The following is a 26,173-nucleotide window of genomic DNA, read 5'->3' on the forward strand; positions in this document are numbered from 1 at the left end:
GATCTTTATTCTCCTCCGTATTATGTGCAAGCATCAGTTGTAATATGTATTCTTTAATGTTTAATGGTAGGCTTCGGCAGATTCCTGCACGTTTAGTGCAGTATCCAGTTCGAGCCGTCAAAGTCAAGCTGGCAGGATTTAAACCCCCAGCTTTAATGAATAATGTTGACCGAATTGCATACAGTCCAGAATGGTCCATGGAGGCTCTGTGGACAATAATTGACATTGTACAAGGGAATCAACTTACAGCATTCCTGGTGGTAAGTTACTTAATTAAATCTGGTGAATCATTAACCTATGCTGTTAAGCAAAGTTAGTGTGAAATATATTACGATTTATATTTGTGTATATTATATATTTAAACAGAACACAATTTAAAGTAGCAGAAATCATTTAAAGTAACATTATTTTGACCCTGGTAAGCTAGATTGAGTTGGGATCTTCAAAATGGATTTTAAAAGATTGTGACAAATAGTGATGGAAGGGAACTAAAGAAAAATAATTATTTCCAGTGTTGTAAGATAATGGCTTGCCCCACTTGGTGATTGTTAGAGTACAGAAGAAGAGACTGAAGCATTTGCTAAAATCTTTAGCCAACTTTCCTGAAGTGCAACAGTGCATTTGCCTTTAAGGAGGGAATTCCAAGATTATGATCCAGCGACAGTGAAGGAACAGTGATTATAGTTTCAAATCAGGATGGTGAGTGGCTTGGAGGGGAAGTTGCAGGTGGTGGCTGCATTTGACTAAGTGTGGCACCAAGCAGCCTAGTAAAACTGGAGTCAGTGGGGGAGGGACAATTCTGGATAAAAGCAAATTACTGCGGATGCTGGACTCTGAAACCAAAAGAGAAAATGCTGGAACATCTCAGCAGGTCTGGCAGCATCTGTAAGGAGAGAAAAGAGCTGACGTTTCAAGTCTAACTGACCCTTCGTCAAAGCTTAAAAAAAGGGAGAAATAGAGAGGTATTTATCTTAGACTGAGAGAAGGCGAGTCATGGCTCCAGAAGCAAAGATAGCAATAAAGAGCTGATAATGACAGTGCATAAAGATATTATAGGGAGATTAGGAGCTGTGAATGACCAAGGCAGAAGCCAGTGCTATGTGACAAAATATGCAGTGGATGGGTGAAGCAGAGGCAAAATGGAAAAACGCGGGAGAAGGGTAGCAAAGGGGGGGGAGGAGAGGAAAAAGGTGATGAGAGAGTGGGGAGCGAGAGAAAGGGACAATCAAGAAGTAAGAGGTACAGAACAGTGGGAAAAAAAATATTTTTTTAAAAATGAAGTAAAATTAGGGAGCAGAATGAAAACAGAGGGGTTGAGATGGGATAATTATCTGAAATTGTTAAATTCAATGTTGAGACCGGCAGGCTGTAACGTGCCTCGTCAGAGGATGAGATGCTGTTCCTCCACTTTGCGTTGAGCTTCACTAGAACATTGCAGCAGGCCAAGGATAAACATGTGAGCTTGGGAGCAGGATTGTGTATTGAAGTGGCAAGCCATGGGAAGGTCCGGGACCTGATTGCGTACAGTAATCTGTCCCAGACCTTCCCGTGGCTTGCCACTTTTCACTGTTCTGTACCTCTTGTTTCTTTGTCTCTGCTTCCTCTCGCTCCCCACTCTCTCATCAGCAGCCTTTTTCCTCTCCTCTTCTCCCTTGTTTTCCATCTTGCCTCTGCTTCATCCATCCCCAATATAGTGAATATAAAAATTATTTTGAGATGCATGAAGGACATTATACTTTAAATTCAGTAAGAATTACAGTAAATTAATTCCATTATCAGCAATATATTCTTGCAATGCTCATGAAATTGGACACAGCATTTTAAACTTGATCATTCTTTGCACCAGTGTTTGCTAAAACCACAATCTTGCATTTTGATATGATTGTAACTTGCAAATAACATTGGCTTTATTAACATTAATATGTCATGTTCAGTGAAACTGAAGTGAACCTAAAATGTTCTTCAGGGCCTATGTCCAGAAGTTTCTGTATTCTTGTATGAAGAAGGATCACTGATTCACCTACCACTTGTGGAAAAGGGGCTAGCAGACTTAGATATGTAAAAGTAAGTTTTAAGTAAATATATTTTTCTTTCCTCTATCTCATGTCTATTTAACATTTGAATGTTGGAAAACTTACTTATTTTTCAAAAGCATCAAGTAAGCATGAGAAATAGAAGCAGTGTTAAGCCATTTGGCCAAGAAGCTTGCCTGTCAGTCCTAAGGATCATGGCTGATTTTGGGCTTCTGCTTTATCGTCTTGCCAGCTCCCCATTACCCTTGATTCTTTAAGAAATCAAAAATAAATGGATATTCCAGCCTTGAATGTATTCAACAGTGGATATTGCAGAACTCTAGAAGAAAGAATTGCAAAGATTTGTAACCCTTTGGATGAAATAATTTCTCCACATGCCAGTTTGAAAAGATCTGTCCCTTATTCTGAGACTATGTCCTTACATTGTGGGTTAGAGACATAGCGTCACAGATGTACAGCATGAAAACAGACCCTTTGGTCCAACCTGTCCATGCCGACCAGATATCCCAACCCAATCTGGTCCCACCTGCCAGCACCTGGCCCATAACCCTCCAAACCCTTCCTATTCATATACCCATCCAAATGCCTTTTAAATGTTGCAATTGTACCAGCCTCCACCACATCCTCTGGTTGCTCATTCCATCCACGTACCACCCTCTGCGAGAAACAGTTGCCCCTTAGGTCTTTTAATATCTTTCCCCTCTCACCCTAAAATTATACCCTCTAGTTCTGGACTCCCCCACCCCAGGGAAAAGACTTTGTCTATTTAGATTAGATTAGATTAGACTTAGTTTGGAAACAGGCCCTTCGGGTCTGTGGGTGTGGGTCCACACCGACCCACCGAAGTGAAACCCACCCATACCCCTACATTTACCCCTACCTAACACTATGGGCAATTTAGCATGGCCAATTCACCTGACCCGCACATCTTTGGACTGTGGGAGGAAACCGGAGCACCTGGAGGAAACCCACGCAGACGCGGGGAGAACGTGCAAACTCCACACAGTCAGTCGCCTGAGTCGGGAATTGAACCCGGGTCTCAGGTGCTGTGAGGCAGCAGTGCTAACCACTGTGCCACCGTGCCGCCCACATGGATTTATCCTATCCATGCCCCTCATAATTTTGTAAACCTCTATGAGGTCACCCTTCAGCCTCCAACACTCCAGGAAAAACAGCCCCAGCCTGTTCAGCCTCCCCCTATAGCTCAAATCCTCCAACCCTGGCAACATCCTTGTAATTCTTTTCAGAATCCTTTCAAGTTTTGCAATATCTTTCCGATAGAAAGGAGACCAGAATTGCACGCAATATTCCAACAGTGGCCTAATCAATATCCTGTACAGCCGTAACATGACCTCCCAACTCCTGTACTCAATACTCTGACCAATAAAGGAAAGCATACCAAACGCCTCCTTCCCTCTCCTATCTACCTGCGACTCCACTTTCAAGGAGCAACGAACCTGCACTCCAAGGTCTCTTTGTTCAGCAATACTCCCTAGGACCTTACCATTAAATGTATAAGTCCTGCTAAGATTTGCTTTCCCAAAATGCAGCACCTCACATTTATCTGAATTAAACTCCATCTGCCACTTCTCAGCCCATTGGCCCATCTGATCAAGATCCTGTTATAATTTGAGGTAACCTTCTTTGCTGTCCACTACACCTCCAATTTTGGTGTTATCTGCAAACTTACTAACTATATCTCTTACGTTCGCATCCAAATAATTTATGTAAATGACAAAAAGTAGAGGATCCAGCACCGATCCTTGTGGCACTCCATTGCTCACAGTCTGAAAAACCAACCCTTCACAACCACCTTCTGTCTTCTACCTTCGAGCCAGTTCTGTATCCAAACGACTAGTTCTCCCTGTATTCAATAAAATCTAACCTTGTTAACCAGTCTCCCATGGGGAAACCTTGTCAAACGCCTTACTGAAATCCATATAGATCACATCTACTGCTCTGCCCTCATCAATTCTCTTTGTTACTTCTTCAAAAAAAACTCAATTAAGTTTGAGAGACATGATTGACTACAAAGCCACGTTGACAAATCTAATCCCTTGCCTTTCCAAATACATGTACATCCTGTCCATCAGGATTCCCTCCAACAACTTGCCCACTGCAGACCTCTGGCTTACTGGTCCGTAGTTCCCTAGCTTGTCTTTACCGCCCTTCTTAAACAATGGCACCACGTTAGCCAACCTCCAGTCTTCCGGCATCTCACCTGTGCCTATTGATGATACAAATATCTCAGCGAGAGGCCCAGCAATCACTTTTCTAGCTTCCCACAGAGTTCTAAGGTACACTTGATCAGGTCCTGGGGATTTATCCACCTTTATGTGTTTCAAGACAAACAGGACTTCCTCCTCTGTAATACGGGCATTTTTCAAGATGTCACCATCTATTTCCCTACATTGTATATCTTCCATGTCCTTTTTCACAGTAAATACTGATGCAAAATATTCATTTAGTATCTCCCGCATTTTCTGCAGCTCCACACAAAGGTTGCCTTGCTGAGCTTGGAGGGGCCCTGTTCTCTCTCTAGTTACCCTTTTGTCCTTAATGTATTTGTAAAAACCCTTTGGATTTTTCTTAATTCCATTTGCCAAAGCTATCTCGTCCCCTTTTTGCCCTCCAGATTTCCCCTCTTAAGTGTACTCCTACTTCCTTTATACTCTTCTAAGGATTCACTTTATCTATCCTGTCTATACCTGACATATGCTTCCTTGTTTTTCTCAACCAAACACTCAATTTCTTGAGTCATCCAGCATTCCCCATACCTACCAGCCTTTCCTATGGCCTTTCTCCAATTTAGAACTTCAACTTTTAAATCTGGTCTATCCTTTTCCATCACTACTTTAAATCTAATAGAATTATGGTCGCTGGCCTCAGTGCTCCCTCCGTTCAGTCACCTGCCCTGCCTTATTTCCCAACAGTAAGTCAAGTTTTGCACCTTCTCTAGTAGATACATCTACATACTGAATCACAAAATTTTCTTGTACACACTTAACAAATTCCTCTCCATCTCAATCCTTAACTCTGGCAGTCCCAGTCTATGTTTGGAAAGTTAAAATCCTCTACCATAACCACCCATTTTTCTTACAGATAGCTGAGATCGCCATATAAATTTGTTTCTCAATTTCCTTCTGACTATTTGGGTGTCTATAATACAATCCCAATAAGGTGATCATCCCTTTCTTATTTCTCAGTTCCACTCAAATAACTACCCTGGATGTATTTCCGGGAATATCCTCCCTCAGCACAGTTGTAATGCTGTCCCTTATCAAAAACGCCACTCCCCCATCTCTCTTGCCTCCCTTTCTATCCTTCCTGTAGCATTTGTATCCTGAAACATTAAATTGCCAGTCCTGCCCATCCCTGCGCCATGTTTCCATTATTGCTATGATATCCCAGTCCCATGTTCCTAACCATGCTTTGAGTTCACTTGCCTTCCTTGTTAGGCCCCTTGCATTGAAACAAATACAGTTTAATTTATTAGTCCTACCTTGTCCCTGCCAGCTCTGACTATTTGACTCTCTTCTGTTCTCAACTGTACCAGTCTTAGATTGATCTCTTTCCTGTCTATCTTCCCTGGGTTCCCCCCCCCCCCCACCTTACTAGTATAAATCCTCCCCAGCAGCTCTAGCAAATTTCCCTGCCAGTATATTAGTCCCCTTCCAATTTAGGTGCAATCTGCTGTCCTTGTACTGGTCACTTCTACCCAAAAGGAGATTCCAATGATCCAAAAATGTGAATCCTTTTCCCATACACCAGCTCCTCAGCCATGCACTCATCTGCTATAGCCTCCTATTCCTGCCCTCACTAGCTTGTAGCACCAGGAGTAATCCAGATATTACTACTCTCGAGGACCTCCTTTTTAAATTCCTGCCTAACTCTCTCTAATCTCCCTTCAAAATCTCAACCTTTTTCTCTTCCTATGTCGTTGGTTCCAATGTGGACAATGACCTCTTGCTGGCCCCTCTCCCCCTTGACAACACTCTGCACCCTCTCTGAGACATCCTTTATCGGCACCAGGGAAGCAACACACCATTCTGATTTTTCGCTGTTTGCCACAGAAATGTCTATCTGTACCTCAGACTAAAGAGTCTGTTAACACAATTGATCTCTTGGAAGCAGACATACCCCTCATTGCATTAGAGCCAGTCTCAATACCAGAAATTTGGCTGTTGGTGCTACATTCCCCTGAGAATTGATCACCCCCTACATTTTCCAAATTTAGCATACTTATTTGAAATGGGAATAGTCACAGAAGATCCTGCACTAACTGCCTACCTCTCTTACCTTTAGGTAAGAGTTAACCCATATATGTGACTGTATCTGAGACTTTTTGCTCCCTTCCTATAATTGCCATCTATCACATACTGTTGCTGTTGAAAATCCCTCATTACCTCTGTCTCTGCAACCGATCCATTCGATCTGATAGGATTTGCAACCAACAGCATTTATTGCAGATAAAATCCACAGTAACCAGTAAACTCTCCTTAAACTCCCGCATATGACGAGAAGCGCATATCACTCTATTAAAGGCCATTTTTGCTCCTTCACAATCTACAGACCCAGAAAGTAACACCTTTGTATTTCTCTACACATCATTGCCCCAGGTTAAATTAATAGTTATGGCTTATATGTCTCTTGATGAAACTTAAAATATATCTCAAAAAACATATAATCAAGAAAGAACTCACTCTACTCACTACTGCAGACTTTCTGTAGGCCACACTTTAAAACTATTCACTTATCTGTTTCTGTGCTGTGACTTCACCCAAACAGTTCTTCCAAGGTCAGTTGTGAATTTCACTCTGTTAATTTTCCCAAATGTATGCCGATGTCCACCAAAACATGAATACTGGTAAATGATGTATTTTGTCAGTCTTTCTTCTTGCATTCATCAGGACATACGCAAGAATACAAAATTAAAGGAGGAACATTTTACTCTGTATGCGAAGGATGTGCTTATTTCATGGCAACAAATTGCCCAACCATTTGACGTGTTCATTTTATGCAGAATTGACCATTAAAAAAAAATTGGCATAAAGGGACATCATCATTTTTGTGTTAACAGTGAACTTTGAAAATGTACCCTACAACAGCTCATTGCCCTTACACATGCCCAACAATGTTTTTTTTAAAGCTTGCTTTCCACATGGATGTTTGATCAGCTGGGCTTGCTTTCAAGAATTCAGACCTCACTTTCTCCTTTCTCCTCTGCAGACCTCACTTTCTCCTTCAAGAATTCAGGGTTTTGAGTGGGTGCTGGTTTGCAGCAGGATAGCTGGGAGTAGATGAGTTCAAACTCAGCAAATACCTCATCCTGTTTGCGTAATGAATGTACACTAAAATTGAAATTAAATTTCAGTCTGATATGCTAAGCCAGAAGTCCCAAAGACTTGTCAATCACATCAAATAACATGTCTTTTTAGCTATTCACATGCAAGCTACTGACGATATCCAAATAGCGTATGCTTGCAGACTGTCCAACATTTTAGATGTGATTTCATGATTACTTCACAATTGTTGCAAATTCCAAATATGTTACGGATTACAATGACTATATCAGTACTCGAGTTCTGTGCTACCGAATTGTTACAAGTATCTAAAATGTGGAGATCAAAACTGTCTAGAATATGCCACATAAGGACTCACCAAAACATTGTACAATTAGAACAAGATTTTATTCCTGAACTCCAATCCCCATGCAATAAAAGCCAAGCTTTTACCCTTCTGGTTGCTTGCTGTATCTGATTTCTAACTTGGAGTTTAAAGTCTTTTTGAACATCAGCACTTAGAATATCTTCAAAAGGTGTCAAAATTCTTTTTAATTATTAGAGCAAAATAAAAAAAATGCTCTCACCCTATATTAATAACCCATCAGTCATTCTTATTGCCCAGTTTTTTTTTACCCAGTCTTAACACTTATTGCAGCCTTGTTGTGTCATCTCCACAGCTTGTTTTTCTGCATAGTGTGCTGTATTTACTTGTCAAAAACAGTCTTCCTCTTCCTCGTTGATGTTAACTATACATAGCTGTGGCCCCAGCATTGACTGCAGTGGCACTCCAATATTCACTGCCTGTCAACTTGAAAATACCTCATTTTTGTTCACTGATTCCCATCTGATAATTAATCTAACTGTGCTAATAGATTACACTTCTCCATGAGCTGTTACCTTGCCTCTCCACCTCCCTGCAGTATTTGGAAATTCCAAAACCACTGGTTTCCATTTTTTTGTATTATCAGTTGCACTCTTAAAATCATCAATAAATTTGTCAAACAGGATTTCTCTTTAGTGAAATAAAGTTAAATTATTCTAATCACACTAAGCTTTTCATTTTAGGTTTTTCCTAAACATTACTGTTAAACCCTATTTTTAGAAAAGCGGAATTACATTTGCGTATTTCAAGATGGCGACTGTTTTCAAATCTCAGTAATTTTGAAAAATCATAGATAGTGGAAGAGCTAGCTATGTAGTTAAAGTCACTTAACACCAGGTTATAGTCCAGTATGCTCCAAAGGCTTGTATTTCCAAAGAAATTTGTTGGATTATAACCTGGTGTTGTGTGATTTTTAAAATTGTCCACCCCATTCGAACACAGCATCACCATACCCTGGCTACTATTTATGTAGTCAGTCTTTTAAAGCATAAAGGCGTTGGTCATCACATTTTGAGTTTTGTTGGATTTCCTTGAGTTTTTCCAGTGTTTTCTCCAATATTAATTTCTTCAGTTTCCTGACTCTGTCTAGTCTCTGGGTTACCATCCAGTTCTTAGATGAAACTTGTGTCTTTAATGTGAAGTCAGACAAAATATTTGTTCAGTGCCTCCTGAGGAAATGACATTCCCACGAAATTTCTCCTCTCTTTGCTTCTAACAGACCAATGTTTACTCCAGCTATTATCTTCCTTGTTTATGTTAATATTCTTAGTCTCTCTTCATATTTATGACCATTCTTATCTCTTTTTCCCTGTTTATTAACATGTTTGAAAGCTCTTTGATCTTTAAAATGCTTCCAGTGCTCAAACTTTATTTTTTATTTACAATAAGTATCCTTTTATCTAAATGCTCTCTGTAAAAAGAAAGACCCATCCTATGGCTTGTTTAGGATGTTGTTTTTTTTCAGTGGAATACAGTTTGTTTTTGTTTTGATCTGTTTCTAAAAATGTTTTCTACTTTATTTACAGTCATTCCTTTTCAGTGTATTTATCCAGTTGAACCTTGTAAACATTACCAAGGTTAAGCCCCTCTTATTTCCACTTCTGGAAACATTAAACATATGAGAGTGTGGGGTACATTTTCCAGATTGGAAAGCTTATAAGTAACTAAGAACCTAATTCCATAATTTAAATACATTGAGCAAATATAGGAGGAAAATATTTTATTTTATCATTTCTTTATAAACAGAGTATCAGCAAGATGTTGGAGAACCTTCAAACCACACAAGATTCTGCAAAATATTGCATTTTTCTTGTATCTTTTACTGCAAATTTTTGCTGTACTGGAATTTGAAGCTGTATAAAGCTATTGTGTTGAAATTTTCTTGACTGAATACTGTTTAGCATGGTTTTGTTTTACTTAAAGCATTGATGTGATGCTAATGTATATCTGTTTAATGGCTAAGTTCATGATGGTTCAACTGCAAAAAAAAATTTGACATTACTTCTAAGTATTTTGTTTTTCCAATTTGCTCAATAGTCTAACAGCACCATGTTATCATTTTGTTTAACGAGTATCAAGAATACCAATTATGGTAAATAATTCTGATTTGATGGCAGAGTTGTCAAATTTCTGTATATTCATAAATATTGTTTAGTGTTTGAAGTAAATGTTTATGTTTTCAATAAAGTTATTTTCTGGTGTGTTTCCAGTGGCATGCTACCATTTTCCTATTTATTCAAGCAATGGTTTGGGATGATCACCCAAGTAAATTCTTAAGAATTAGAAAAATGTATCAAGATATTTCTTATGGTAAATTTATTAAGGTAAATCAACACTTTAACTTATTTCTTTTCTGCTCGATGCAGAAATTTAATATTTTTGATTTCCTATCAAAAATGGCAATTTGTTACATTATTTGTAACCAAACTCGCCTTATGTTTCTAAGTAATGTGTTCTCACAATTTGTTGAGTTTTGTACTTGTCCATTTTGAGGCCCATCACTCCTTCTGTGGCATGCTGTTGTATTCCAGGTGGTTTTTCGGCTATGGTTGGGAAGGAGAAATGATACTTGCCATAATGTAGTTTGGCTTTTGCTGACTAATGAGCATATTATGATCAGTCACACTCTCTCTTCTCTTTTTGATGCCATTAATTTCTCCATCTTCTAGCTTACTGTGCATTCCTGTAATTAGCTGTCAAGAAACGGGTTTAAAACCAACTTCAAAATTTGGGCCAACACGTTGTACGTCCCAGCACAATTCTTATGCTGTATGTTTATATCAGTTATAGTCTAGGGGGTATGATAATTGACCAAAAATTTAAACCAGTCATCTGTCGTGAACAAAAATAAAGACTTGAGTCACTTCAAAACCAAGCACAGTTCAAGAAGAAAACAAATGGGTGCATTAAAGGAAAAATGAATGTGAAACAAAGTCAAGGAAAGATATTTAAAGCTGAGGTGGTGTAAAAATGATTATACCTGGAGAACAACACTGTTCAGTTTGCCACACTTTCAAATCATTGTTAAAAATATGTAAAGTTTTTCTTTAAGAGATCAAAGGCTGATCACTTCCAATATATTGTAATCTTTTGTAATCTATTGTGATCTATAGATTTCTGTTCTGGCCTATGTGCAGAATGTTTTGCAATCAAATATTTTAAAAATATAGTCACTAGTGTAGGAAATGTGTTGTCAGTCAGCAAATGGACCCACAAACAATGAATTCCATTTATACAGTATAAATAAAATTGTCTTTCAGCTTCCAGTTGCATGCCACTTCAACACAGACACAGTACGGAAACAGGCTCTTCAGCCCGAATTGTCCATGCCAGATTTGCTAAACTGAACTAATCTCATTTGCCCGTGTTTGGCCAATATTCCCTTCCTATTCATGTAACTGTCCAAATGTCTTTTAAATGGTGTAGTTGTACCTGCCTCTACCACTTCATCTGGCACCTCATTGCATGTTCATACCACCATGTTTGTGAAAAGGTTTCTCCTCTGGTCACTTTCAACTCTTTCCCTCCTTACCTTCAACCTCTGCTGTCAGGTCTTGGACTCCACTACCCTGTGGAAAAGACCAAGCTTTCCTACCTATCATTAGTTGTGAAGAAGGGGCACTGGATTGTCAATTGTGGGCAGCAGTGGTTAGCACTGCTGCCTCACAGCACTAGAGACCCGGGTTCAATTCCCGCCTCAGGCAACTGACTGACTGTGTGGAGTTTGCACATTCTCCCCGTGTCTGCGTGGGTTTCCTCCCACAGTCCAAAAATGTGCAGTTTAGGTGAATTGGCTATGCTAAATTGCCTGTAGTGTTAGGTGCAGGGGTAAATGTATGGGTGGGTCTGGGTGGGTTGCTCTTTGGCGGGTCGGTGTGGACTTGTTGGGCCGAAGGGCCTGTTTCCACACTAAGTAATCTAATTAATTCTGCCTTCTTTCCACAGATGCTGCCAGACCTGATGAGTTTCTGTAGCAATTTGTTTTTGCTTAAGTTTTTCAGCATCTGTGGTTCTTTTTAGTATTAGGAAGACATTTTGCCATTTTGTCAAAATAATGCTATCAAGTGCTCTTGTGTTACAGGTGACAACACTTCAAAGCTGCAGTAATTTACGTCGACATGTCAAAAAGCTATTGTAAATTACTTTGGAATGTCTTGAGGTTCTGAAATGTATTGAGTTGAAAATGAAAAAGAAATGTGATCAATGCAGTAGAAGTTAAAAGCTGATTTAAGCACCTATTTTATTTAATTAAGATAGTTGGTGCAGGTTCATAGCTTCTTGAAAGTGGAGTCACAGGTAGATAGGATAGTGAAGAAGGCGTTTGGTATGCTTTCCTTTATTGGTCCGAGTATTGAGTACAGGAGTTGGGAGGTCATGTTGCAACTGTACAGGACATTGGTTAGGCCACTGTTGGGATATTGCGTGCAGTTCTGGTCTCCTTCCTATCGGAAAGATGTTGTGAAACTTGAAAGGGTTCAGAAAAGATTTACAAGGATGTTGCCAGGGTTGGAGGATCTGAGCCAAAGGGAGAGGCTGAACAGGCTGAGGCTGTTTTCCCTTGAGAGTCGGAGGCTGAGGGGTGACCTTATAGAGGTTTACAAAATTATGGGGCCTGGATAGGATAAATAGACAAAGTCTTTTCCCTGGGTTCGGGGAGTCCAGAACTAGAGGGCATAGTTTTAGGGTGAGGGGGGAAAGATATAAAAGAGACCTCAGGGGCAACTTTTTCACGCAGAGGGTGGTACGTATACGAAATGAGTTACCGGAGGCTGGTACAATTGCAACATTTAAGAGGCATTTAGATGGGTATATGAATAGGAAGGGATTGGAGGGATATGGGCCGGGTGCTGGCAGGTGTGACTAGATTGGGTTGGGATATCTGTTTGGCATGGACGGGTTGGACCAAAGGGTCTGTTTCCATGCTGTACATTTCTATGACTCTATAAACTAATTTTCCACAAGCCAAAATGGGAGATTGTGTACTGCAGTGGTTGGGGTCCAGACATAGGTTGTCTGAGGATCAAAACCAGAGCCAAAGGAGGTTAGTTTGGGAAGGGTGATGCACCATATAAGGCAATGCAAATTCCCAACTAGTCAAGTGAGTTGAGCAGATAAATTCAGATTTTAAATGGCTGGTAAAGCACGTCATTATACAACCTTCAAAATCCATAGCAGTGTTATCCAATACAATTTCAATACTTGAAATTTGTCATGGCAATTTATACTTACATTTTTTTCAATACTAGTGAGATTTTAATAGTGACAGTTAAATCTGTCTTGGTATGAATGTCAGAAGTAAAGGGCATTAGCATTGTTTTAGCATTTGATAATGTATATCACAATAAAATGTGTACATTGATAGTGTAATTCACTCATCAATGGCAATAAAACCTAATATTTTTATTACCTCCAAAGGTATTCAAAACAAACAATCTGATACAATGTATTGTGTGTAACGAGTTCTTCTGAAATGAACATTATCACAGAAATAACTATTCTAACAGTCAATCCAGTTGGTGTCATAGGATTTCACTTTCACCTCAGGTTGTGTTGTGCACTGTCATTGTTTTTTTTAAAGTAGTGGCTGACTCAAACCACTTCCATTTGGATGTCTACAAGGTGGTAGAATTGAAATTTACATAATTTCATGTTTTTCCATTGGTTTTGCAATCCAGGAGGCATAGTGTTCGTTTTTATTTTCAGGGTCAAAAGCTACACTGAAACAATCGATAAGAAAACTATGTAATCAGTCTTTGTGCAATTAGGATGATTTAGTGCTGCATTTAAAAACTGTCTTTTAAAAACAAGTAATCATAAAGAATATTTGCCTTGCGTACAAAGCTGTAGCTGTCATATTTCATTATTAAATGATAAAGTTCAGAGCATTGTTTGTGCTGAATAGTAAACATACAAGGTAATGTTTGAATTTGGAGGTACTGTGGTGGTGATCTTTATAAAATCTGAGATGGAGAGTAATTTGAAATCTATGATCTCTAATGACTACAAAATCAGTTGATTTTGTATCCTTTTGTAGATGTACACTTCATGTAAGATTAAAAGGAGGAAATATGGTTAACACAATTCCTGTTACAGTTCCACAGAGCCATTCTATCAGCATCTGGCATTGCTGAAAAATGTGATTTGCGTGTTTATAAGGTAATTCAAGGACATCAAATTATGAGTGTTAGGTAGCGCAAGATGTGTTAACAAAGCAGTTTTTTGCAATTTGCGGGAAAAATCTAGTTCCTGTTGAGGTTGAGAGTTGTACCTGTTGCTTTAATGAATTTTGATCTTGTCATGTTGTATACCAATACTGTGGAAGCACTTAAAACACTTACGTCTTTAAAGGTTTAGAAATCAAGACTGATTAATTTACTGCCAGAGCCAGGACAGCAGCTTCAAAGAGTTTAAGCAAACCAACGATTCTTCAGATCAGGCCTGCAGTATATACTGAGAAGAATGATAATACTGATAATTGAAATATTCTGTGCTCTAGTTCATTTTTTTTAAACAGTTCCAAAGATGAAAAGCAAATAATCAAACTGCTTCAACATATGGGTTTTTTTTACTCACTCAGGACTCACTAGTACAGTATTAATTAATAAACACCTTTGAAACTTTAGTCTGTTCTTTCAATCAACATCCCAATGGATTGATTTGGTTGAAGGCAGATATTGCAAATTTCACTAGAGTGCAGCATTGTGCATTACAAATATTTTGTGAAAACCACTCTATTAGTATATTACAATGTTAATATCCAGTGTTCTTACTCTTCTTGGTAAGACTGATCAGGCTTTTTTTTGAAGCTGTCCTACTACTTGTGGTCTCTGGCAATCCATTATAAACTGATCAGTCAACAGCCAGTTGGAGGATGAGGTTCTACTTGAATTATGTTTTATAAATCCACAAAAAAATTATGTAGAAAAACAGGCCTTTAAATTAAAAAGAATTGCCTGTATAGAAAGGTGTCGTTTAAACATAACAATTCAAATTATTTAGTTCACTTTATCAAATGCAGTTGATTTAATTCAAAGATTGATGAATATACACTATATATTGCACTTCAATTTTATAAACATTCAAACTTGCACATCACACTTTTTCCACAGACATTTAGCTCACATTGTTCTAATATTCAAGTATTTACATGAAGAAAACAATATACTAGCATATGAAAGCTATAGTACAGTTAGATTGTGTAAATAAAGAGTTCAAACACAATAGTTTTAAATGTTTTAAGACTTAGAATAACTGGGGTTTACTGTCCATGATTATATGGCCTTCCTTGTCTTTAATTCTTATTCTTCCTGAGCTGTACTTTGTTTCCTGTTGACCATTTAGATACACTGTTTTAACAGTTCCGTCAGGGTATTCCCGTCTTTTGTAGCTCGATGTGTGTATTTCTCTTTGTCCATTGTTAAATTCAATAATCTTGTTACCATCCCTGCATTGAAGGAACAAACTTAAATTTTATGACTTTTATTGATAACTAAAGGACATTTCAAACTACTTGATTACAGCATAATGTCTATGATTACAAAGACGTTATCTAGAAATATGGCACAGTAACATCCCATAAAGACACTTTACAGATATTTGGTAAATTGCTTGTTTGTTTAACATAAAACATAAGATACTTCACAGGAAATTGATAGTTATAACTGTTAGCCAAAACTTGTTTGATGGTGTGTTTTAAGGATCACAAAGTGGGGTGGAGAGGCATAAATGTTTATGGAAATAATTCTAAACCTCTTATGGTAGTTGAAGGCAGTATCAGCATTACAATCAGTTGATCAAGAGGCTAGAAGTATGAGGGTAAGCATCATCGTTATGACCTAAATTTTGGGAGAATGAAGCCATGGTGGGATTTGAAAACTATGTTGAATGTAAAAATTTCTCATATCGCTTGACCAGGAGTCAATTTAGTTAGTTATCCTGTTTCCAGTGGCTTTTGAGGCAGGGTGTTATGACTGATGGTAGGCAAAATAATTGAATTTTAAGGCAGAGGTAGATTAAAGGTTAATTGTACATAAAAGGGTATGTAGCTGTTGTGATGTCCTGTTACATCTCCATGCCAACCAATCAGCACCCTTTTCATTGTTGATTAAGTTGTTGCTTCCTCCTCGTTTCAGTTCTGATAAAAACTTTTGACTGTATGCCTCACTAGCAAAGTTTAAGTACTGAATATGGCACACATTGCTGAACAAATTACTTTTGGTGGTTACTTACGGTTGCAAACGTATTATCGTGCCATCTGGAAACACACATTCTTCATGACCATCTGTGAACAAGTATTTAATGGTCTGGTCTGGAAAAGTGATTTCCTTTTTCCCATCTGGGTAATGTTTCTCTGGATTTAATAACATGTATTTGAATAAAATAATCTAATCCATTGCAAAGTTTAGCAATGAAAATAATGTTTCATGTTGAAAATGAAACTTGCTCTACACCATTTCCCAATTAAAAAAAACAATCCATAAGCTATTTCTGTAGCATTTTGGTAACAAACACAAACTGACCGATTTTCATCCATTCCAGAATCTGCCTTTTGATTAGAAATACATTTTCTGTATCAATTCAATCACAGCCAGAGATTTAAAATCTACAGTCTATTTAAAATATTATCATGCTGAAAATTTTCCAAATAACTGTTGAATCAGAAAATCAAAATATTGTGCAGAAATTACGAAGAAAACTATATTTAAAGTAACATTCAAGAGGTTCATGCAACAAAATAAACAATAGTTTGCAGTGGAGTTACCAATATTGGTGAGAACTGCATAAGTACTGACCTGCATTCATAAATGTCCTTAAAAAAAAATCCCATTTGAGCTGCTCACTAAGACAGAGTTGGATGAAACAGTGTCAGTTAGCAGCAGATGATGCAACGGATTCTGCTCTCAAACAATGTTTAAATTATCTTCAATTGCCGCAGTGTCATATAGGAAACGGATCCTCTAGTCTAATTAGTCCATGTTGATCATGTTCTCAAACTAAACTTGTTCCATTTGCCTGCATTTGGTGCATATCCCTCCAAACTTTGCCAGTTCACGTACCTGTCCAAAGGTCTTTTAAAAGTTGCAACTGTTCCTCCCTCCACCCCTCATTCCACACACAAACCACTAAAAAAAGTTGCCCCTCATGTCCTTTCTCCTCATCTTAAAAATATTTTCCCTGATAATTCATCTTTACTCTCTATCATTAGTTTTACTGGTAGAAGATCACAAGACATTGGAGCAGAAGTCAGCAACTCAGTCCATCGCATCAGCTGTTATTCAATGAGATTATGTATGATCTGATGATCCTCATCTCCACTCTCCTGCCTTCACCCCCTTAACCCTCAATTCACTTATCTATTATAAATATGTTTACGTCAATGATCCTGTCTCTACAGCCTTTTGCTGTAAAATAATTCCACAAATTCATGACCTTCAGAAAAAAATTCCTCTAATCTATGTTTTAAGTGGTAACTCCTTACTCTGAGATAATGCCCTCTTGTTCAAGACTCTCCCACAAACAGAAGCAACTTAAAGTCATAGAATCATACAACATGGAAACAGATCCTTCAGTCCAATTTGGCTGCACTGACCAGACACGTCAATCTGACCTAGTCCCATTTGCCAGCATTTGACCCATATCCCTTTAAACTCTTCCTATTCATATCAATCCAGATGCCTTTTAAATGTTCTAATTGTACCTGCCTTCATCGTTTCCTGTGGCAGCTCCATACATGCACCATCATCTGCATGAAGAAATTACCACTCGGGTCCTTTTTAAAAGCTTTCTGCTCTGCCCTTAAACTACTTTGGACTTTTCACCCTATCCAAATCCCTCACTATTTAATAAACCTCTATAATATCACCCCTCAGTCTCTGATGCTTTAGGGAAAATAGCTTCAGCTTATTCAGCCTCTCCCTATAACCCAAAACCTCCAGTCCCAGGAATATCTTTGCAGATCTTTCGCTGCACCCTCTCAAGTTTAATATTTTTCCTATAGAAGGGTGACCAGAATTACCTGCAGTACTCAAAATTAGCCTCATCAATGTCCTGTACAGCTGCAATATGATGTCCTAACTAATAATCAATGCTCTGACCAATAAAGGCAAGCATGCCAAAAGCCTTCTTCACCACCCTGTCTACCTCTGACTTCAAGGTCTCTTTGTTGGGCTACATTCCGCAAGTCCTGCCCTGATTTGCCTTACACTTCACATTTATCTAAATTAAGCTCCATCTGCCATCCCTCAGCCTATTAGCTCATTTACTTAATGTCCTGGTGTACTGAGATAATCTTTATTTTCTACTCCATCACCTATTCTGGTGTCATCTGCACACTAACCACTTAATATTCTCATCCGAATCATTTATATAAATGATGAAAAGCAGTGGATCCAGCATCTACTCCATCAGATTTAAGATGCCTACATGCTTTAATAAAAGAACATCTCTCAATCTTCAATGAGAACAGGCCTACCTACTTGCAACAAAATCCCTCCATGTCTAGGATGAAATTAGCGAACCTTCTCTAGATTGCTTCAGCTGTTCCTCAGATAAGGTGACTAAAACTGGTCACAGAATTCTAAGTGTGCTGTGACACAATTTTTATACTGCCTCTTTTTTTTAAAATAATGGTCAACAATGCCATTTACCATATTTATTACCTCCGGAACTTATCACACAGTGCTTGAACATTTATGTTTGAGGAATTTCAAATCCCTATACTCTGCAGCTTTCTTCATTTAAACAATATTCAGCTCCTTTATTCTTTATGCCATTGTGTATAACCTAATTTTTACCCATATTATATTCTATTTCCCAAGTTTTTGTCCACTTGCTTAACTTGTCTAAATCCTTCTACACACTGTTTCATCTTCACCACTTGCGTTCTGATTTTAGCACAACCCAAACTTGGAAATAATACATTCACTTCTCTTATCCAAGTAAATAATGGTGGCCCACCACTGCTCCCTGTGACATTCAAGTTACAAGTTGCTCTGTGTAAATACTCCTTTTACCTCGGCTCTGGTCTTCTATTCATGCTAAAATACTAACTCTAGCACCTATTAAGTAGCTTTGTGTGTAATTCCTTATTGAACACCTTTTAGAAATCCAAATATATGACAACTCGTTGTCTAATCTGCTCATGAACCCCTCAAAGAATTCTAATAAGTTCATTAAGCAAGATTTCCCCTTTATGAATCCATGCTGACTGGTTTAAAAAATAAGATTTTGAGAGAGGAACATTATGTTTGACAAATTTGCAAGAGTTCTTTGAGGCTATCACAAACAGTGGAGATAAAGGAGATAGGTAGATCAGGTACATTTGGATTCCTAGAGGATTTATGGTAAGGTGCCACGTAAAAGATTATTGTGCAAGATAGGACCTCATGATATTGAAGATAATGTTAGCATGGATTGAGCAACACAAGATTGAATTGGGATTAATGTCTTTTTCAGGTTGTAGAGGCAAACTAGGGTTACATGGATCAATCCTTGGATTGTAATCATTTACTACCAATATTAATGAGATAGAGAAGGGGGCAGAGTACAATATTTGCAGATTTGATGATGAGACAAAAATAGGTGGGAGAACATGTAACGAGGAGATAAGGAGAATCTGGAAAGGTTGACTGGGCAAAAACATGGTGGATAGAGTTTAATGTAGGAAAGTGAAATGTCATGCACTAAATAAATCTGAAACAAAATTGGAAATGCTAGAAAAACTCAGGTGAGGCAGCACCATTGGAGAGAAAGCAGAGTTGATGCTTTGGGTCTGATAACCCTTCTTCAAAGTTCTGATTTTGTTTCTAATATCATACATTTTGGTGGGAAAAATCAAAAGGCAGACTGTTTACATTAAGAGACCCAAAAAATATAGTGGGATCTAGGTGTGTTTGCGCACTGTGACAATGCTGCTCCTTTAACAAGGTTATGCTATCCTCAAGTTTTTTTTTCCATGAGGTCACAGATTCAGAAAAGTCTGGGTTTGGATGGGTTTTAGGGCCAGTTTGATTATAGCTAATAGATCCTGCCTCAGGCAAAAAGCTTTCAAGTTCAAAAAAAACATTGTACAATGAAAGGGGACTGGCCAGTTCTCTCAGCTCAGCTTTTCTCTGGTTTTTGACAGTCTGGCTGTTAACTGAAAGTCAGGCAGTTTTGAAGCTGTTGGACCTAAAGAAGCAGTTCCATGGTGGTACTATCTCACTCTGACTTTTCTCCTGTAAGACTCACTATTTGACTTTACCTTTTGTGCCATGGGTGTTTATGGGGATTGTTGCAAGCATTGGGAACAGCATCATTAATATAATCTGTTGGGTATTCAGATAGGTTAAATTATTCAGTATTCTGTTCTCTTTTGTTTGTGTTTCATTCAGTAATCTTGGAAATAAATTCTGTTTTGCTTAAAACTAAGTGATCTGACCAGCTGCATCTCTCCTGGAATATCTACGTTATACCTGCTTAAAACAATTAGCAAAGTTAGGCTCTGGACTACTTGCTTAAAATGTTTTGAGCGAGCCTGGCCTGGTCCACAACAGCACAAAACACAAAATGTTACTACACAGGTACAGCAAGTAATTAAGAAAGCAAATGGAGTTTGGTATTTGTAAGAGTTTGGAGTTTAAACACAGGGAAGACGTTTTACAACTCTTACAGGGCAGTTAAATTGCACCTCTGGTGTTGTGTATAGTTTTGGTTTTATATTGGCATTGTACACTGTTCAAAGGGATTCACTAGGCAGATTCCTGGAATGAAGGAGTGACCAGTCAAAAATAGCTAAATCATATTTGACCTTTAACCATGGGAATTCATGGTATATTATTGAATCATACAAGATTCTCAGGGGTATACAAGGTAGATACCGACAAAGTGTTTCCACGCATGGAGGAATCGTGAATTAGGAGTCTTGGTTAAAACTGAGAAGCAAAGGAGCTTCTCCCAGAATGTCTGGAATTCTCTACCTAAGTGAGTTATGGAGGCTGGAATACTGGAAGTATTTAAAGAGGAGGTAGATTTACTTTTGAAATATCAAAGTTGACAACAAGCTGAGCTGGAATAAAAGAGAAGTTGAGACCTGTGGTAGATCAGTCGTAGACTTGTTGAATAGTGGGGTAGGCTTGAGGAGCTCAATTCTCTCCTATCCTGCTTCTCCTATGTTCTAATGATGCCTTTGTAGCTACAGTATTGATATAGTTGGTCCAGTTCAATTTCTGGTCAATTGTAACACTCAGATGTTAATACAGAGCGCTTCAGTGATGGTCATACCAGTGAATGTCAAAGGGTGGTAAGATTCTGTTTTGTTGGACCTGATCATTGCCTGGCACAATATTACTTACCACTTGTCAGCCCAAACTTGAGTTGACGTACCCTAAAATAAGAAATAGGTGTAGATTTTTGGCCTGCTCCATTGTTCTCTAAGATTGTGGCTCATCTGCTTGTGGCCTTGATTCTACTGTCCTTTGTTCCTTTGTCCTTTGAACAACTCCTTTGTTCATCTAACCCCATGGACATGAACATAATTTCAAAGTTAATTATGGTGGGCAAAAAAATGTGAAGGCTTTCTCAAAACTCTAACTGAGCCAATAATTGAAGATGGAGGACATTTCTCCCATGTGCAAGTTATTAGATGGTTGACTAATTTAATTTGTTTCCTAGGAATTTGTCCTACATGATTAACATAGTATTACAAGTAGGTTGTCTATCTTTATCAAACATGGGAGCAGGAGATTCTAATAACAATTTATTACAGTCGACGCAGTGCGTTTACTGCATTTCTATACGTTTTAAGTAATTGGCACATGTAACATTGGTCAATTACATAAATTACAAATTTGTAAAATCATAAAAGCTCTTAATACAAACATTGGCAATCCACTGTCAAAATAGATACTTTGTGAGCAGGCTTCCATTACAGAATGCCTTATATTGTATCTTATATAAACATTGAAAGCCTTAAAAGATTAATACTTTTCATACCCATCTGGTTATTTGGGAACTGCAAAACTTCTAGACCGTCAGGATAGGTTGTGTGTGTTGTCTGTGCATCTGCATAGAAGTATATCTGTTGAAATAAGTAACAACTTTCCTTTAAAAACATAAAGAGCATAAGTTTCAAGTAATCTCAGAGAATCAAATGGCAGGTTAGAAAAACATATCATCAGAGAATGATGTGGAATTCTGTCACAAGCTTTTGAAGTTGAGTCCATAAATTATATTAAAAGTGAACATAGTAATTACCAGGCAAATAATAAATATGCAAGAATATGAGAAGGAACAGCAAGTGAATAAAAAAAGGCTTCGTAGCTTGTAGACAAAATTGTTTATCTGAATTCTGCATTATTTGATTTTTAGTCTTCTGGCCTTCTTAAATTTTAATGGAAGCTCTCCAGATTCAAGCTTTTCTCAAAATGTTCAGCTCACTGTTAGATTACTTACAGCGTGGAAACAGGCCCTTCGGCCCAACAAGTCCACACCGACCCGCCGAAGCGCATCCCACCCATACCCGTACATTTACTCCTTACCTAACACTACGGGCAATTTACCATGGCCAATTCACCTGACCTGCACATCTTAGGACTGTGGGAGGAAATAGACGCAGACACGGGGAGAACATGCAAACTCCACACAGTCAGTCGCCTGAGGCGGGAATTGAACCCGGGTCTTAGGCGCTGTGAGGCAGCACTGCTAACCACTGTGCCCCCGTGCCGCCGATATCAGTAGGGTTACTATATTAGTAGATTCAGCTCATTTGCAGATATCTATACAGCTTGCAGTCATGGTATCAATTTGGTAAAGTCACTAAATAAAACAATTGAGGGTAAAAACAATATTTCAAGCAAAACATTTATTAACACTAAAAATCATACCCTGGAAGAAATAGGTTTGGAAATGTCCGGATGGTGTAAATTCCAGATTTAAAATCAAAGATCTAGTATGAATTATTTAAACCTATTTTAATATCATTAATCAAAATAGCCTTGATAAAATCAGTAATTACAAAAGCAAACTTTACAGATGTTGGAAATATGAAATAAAAATAGATAATGATAGAAATAAATATTTGCTCGCTCTCTCTGGACAGAGAAACAGAACTAACATTTCAGGTTGATGACTTTTGCTCAGAATATTTCTATCCTAATGAATGTTTGGTTGTTATAATTAAAGATTGAGTTACATTTGAAGCTTGAAGAAAGGTATCCAAACTGTCATAACCATACATAATCAAAGAAAGATAATTTACTGAAATGGCAGTAGTAATTTCATTCATGAAGAATTAGCATCACTGGCTAGGTCAGAATATATTGCCCCATCCCCAATTGTCCTTGAGGTGTTAGTGAACCATTGCTGCCTTGAACTGCTTGTACTGTAGATTCTGTTGGGAGGAAGTCCAGGAGTTTGACTAAGTCACAAGGCAATAATCCATAGCAATGTATTTCCAAGGGAGGATGGTATATGACTTGGAGGGAAACTTATAGGTGTTATTCCCAAGCATTTGCTGCCTTTGGTCTTCAAAGGGCACAGTTTGAGAGATGTTCTCAAAAAACTGAAGTAAGTTGCAATGCAGCATCTTGTCGCTGGTATATGTTTCGAGAAAATAATTTATTTAGTGTACTGGTTGGTATGCAATAGTCATGTTATCAGCTGTGACTGCCATTATACACATCACGTGAAACATGATGTCAGGAATGATCTAACTGAAAATATGCAGATTTTCAGAACTGTAAGGGAACCAGCTATTATTAAAGATATCAAGGAATGGCCAGCGGGAAATATGAAGATTTTCAGAAATATAAGGAACCCAAATACTGAGAATTTAAAAAAAAATTAGTCTGTAGTCTTGAATTGCTGAGTGAGACAAAATGGCTGTGCATTTTCAGTTCCCTGCTGCCGTGGATATGGAAGATATAGACAGAATTAGAAAATATTCCATTCTCAAAACTATTAAATAGTTACATAATTCATTACAAAAATCTGAGCAGATAGGAAGAGCATTCTGCTATCAGTGATGGGGAAAGAATGTTACAAGCTATATTGCCACTTAGATTGCACTGAGCAATGGCAAACTGCAGAGATTTTGAAAGCTTTAAAGACATACACTGAATCCCATATTAATATTACTTTTGTGTAGTATATGTTCGACATAGAAGTTAAGGGGAAAGAGACTTGGTCAGTATGCGACTGCGTTAATACATCCAGCCGAACCCTAAATGTTTTGGCAAATAAAAGGTGACCTCAGGAAGCATGTTCAATATGTGGAAAACAGTGCACTAACTGCAAGAAGCTGAATCAATTTGCACACAAGTATTTAGCTGCAAAGAAAAAAAGCAAGTCTATAAAGATGTGTTGTGGAGGGATGTTAGCAATGATTCTGACAACATCAAGTCTAAAAATGGTAAATGGTTTGACTATCAGAATGGTGAGTGCAGAGTTCTAGATAGTGGACATTAAGCAAAATCCACTGAACTAAAGCAGGTCCATTGGTTGAACTAGTAACACAATGTACCAGAAGCATTATAATCATCTAGGATTGATTTGGCAATTAAAAACAATGGTACATCTTTTGGATATCTTCTGCTGAGCAGAGTTTCAGCCAGCCTCAAGGGCAGCTTGAAAGATAAAATTGAAGAGGTGGCAAAAAAGGGAGGAATAAAGAAAATGACAATGCTCATACACTGGATTATTACACATTGCAGCAGTGACTCTGGAAGATAGAGTATGCATAGACCTAAAATGATCTCTTTAAAGCTTTGAAGAGATTTCACTATCCCCCTACCAATTATTGAAGAAATGTTGCTATAATTTGCCAAGACAAATGCCTTTACTGCCACTGATGCAAAGAATGATTGCTAATAATGTGAAGCCGGATGAAAACTACATTCTGGGTGCCATTCAGGAGATCTTGATGTTTGTGTATCTGTTTGGTATTTCCACTGCTCCAAAAGAAAATTAATGCAGATAGCATTAGGTGGTAAGTAATCTTCCCACAGTTGAAATCTACTAGCCTGTGGGCATGGAAGCAAAATGGAAGAAGTCATTACGGTTCACAATCAGAATCTACTGTGAGTGCTAGAGACAGCTTACCAGATAAATCTGAAGCTGAACAAGATGATGTAGTAATTTAAGATGTACTGACAAGATAAGGATCTATAGCAAGAATGCAGTAACCAACAGATGTGAAAGCAGTGCAATGATGTGTTCAATTTGGGAAATACTTTGCAAAGTTCTTGCCTATTTTGTCAGAGTGTGAACTTTGACAAAAGATCATTGCTAAAAATGTAAAATAATGATGGGGCACAAAAGAAGAAACCGCTTTTTCTAGAATCAAAGTGACTAGTGGCAATAACACCAAGGCTGAGGGTCTACAATGTTAACGAAGAAGCCACCTTGCAGCGTGATGCAGGGATCAATGACAAGGGACATAGATTTAAGGTAAGAATCAGCAGGTTTAGAGGGGAGCTGAGAAAGCAAATATTACTCAGAATAGTGGGAATCAGAAGATCTCAGCCTGAAAGAGTAATAGAGGGAGGAAACATAACATTTAAGTAGTTATTAGAAGGACACTTAAAACGCTGTTGTATATAAGATGAAGTACCAGGAAATGGGATCAGGGTAGATAGGTGCTTGATTGTTGGACGTGATGGGATGAAGTGCCTTTTTCTGTACTGTAATAATCTATGACTCTATGAACACATACCTGGATAATTTTCCACATAGGAAGTAGTCAGTAGTATAATATAAAGTACCACAATTATTGTACAAAGTAGATTGGGTTGGACTTGATACGCCCAAACGAGTTTTGTCATGCATGAGAGTTTGAAGTTTGGGTCATCTATTCAATGTATAGCATTGGTATATAACTTTAAAATAGAACTAGGCCACTTCGTGTCAAGATTTAATCAGCAGAATAAGAAACAATGACATGTAAACTTTTCTTTATTCAAGTTGATGTAAAAATCTTAGTGATTTATTGCTTACCACCGTTTGGTCAGACGTTGTCTGTTTTACATCCCCATTGAAGAAGGTCACTCTAGTAGTTTTCCCATCTGCACTAATTTCTTTTCGGGTACCATTACAAAAAATAATTACGTGACGTCCACTTTTCAACACTTGTTCAACCTACAAAAGAAATTATTCTTAAGTATAAGAGATTTGGTAGAAAACTCAGGAAATAAACAGGCTAATAAAACATTTGGAAAAGAGGTTAGTAAAATAATTTAGCATATTTTCTAAACCTATAGTATGTCTGAGGAGTTTGTAATTTGGATGGCAAAATTCTGTAAATTGTAAAGGAAAACAATTCTACACATACTTAGTGCTCCCTTTACGTGATGGGGGTTTACAAAAGTTCAATTCAACCCTCATGTATTCACAAATTCTTATTGCTGGAATTGGCACAACAGAAGACTTGTTAACCTGGTAACAGATGACCTATAATGCGTAAAAACCAAGAATGGTGAAAGTTATGACACCTTTGGGCT

General features: G+C 37.9%; 2 protein-coding genes across 2 annotated transcripts in view; one reads left to right on the top strand and one right to left on the bottom strand.

The window, feature by feature from the left end:
* The window catches only part of LOC132816944 (RING finger protein 17-like), a 41,822-nt gene extending 32,307 nt beyond the window's left edge, over positions 1–9,515 (top strand). Inside the window, exons 8-10 of the mRNA XM_060826967.1 lie at positions 71–260; positions 1,967–2,064; positions 9,447–9,515. Of these exons, the coding sequence (XP_060682950.1) occupies positions 71–260; positions 1,967–2,062 (286 nt within the window). The 3' untranslated portion in view covers positions 2,063–2,064; positions 9,447–9,515. The remainder of the gene's footprint in view (positions 1–70; positions 261–1,966; positions 2,065–9,446) is intronic.
* Positions 9,516–14,771: 5,256 nt separating this feature from the next.
* The window catches only part of LOC132816773 (centromere protein J-like), a 95,452-nt gene continuing 84,050 nt past the window's right edge, over positions 14,772–26,173 (bottom strand). Inside the window, exons 15-18 of the mRNA XM_060826705.1 lie at positions 25,671–25,811; positions 21,672–21,756; positions 15,930–16,050; positions 14,772–15,144 (exon numbers count right to left, since the gene is read on the bottom strand). Of these exons, the coding sequence (XP_060682688.1) occupies positions 14,943–15,144; positions 15,930–16,050; positions 21,672–21,756; positions 25,671–25,811 (549 nt within the window). The 3' untranslated portion in view covers positions 14,772–14,942. The remainder of the gene's footprint in view (positions 15,145–15,929; positions 16,051–21,671; positions 21,757–25,670; positions 25,812–26,173) is intronic.

This window comes from Hemiscyllium ocellatum, chromosome 6 (genome assembly GCF_020745735.1).
Source record: "Hemiscyllium ocellatum isolate sHemOce1 chromosome 6, sHemOce1.pat.X.cur, whole genome shotgun sequence".
NCBI classification, from domain to species: domain Eukaryota; kingdom Metazoa; phylum Chordata; class Chondrichthyes; order Orectolobiformes; family Hemiscylliidae; genus Hemiscyllium; species Hemiscyllium ocellatum.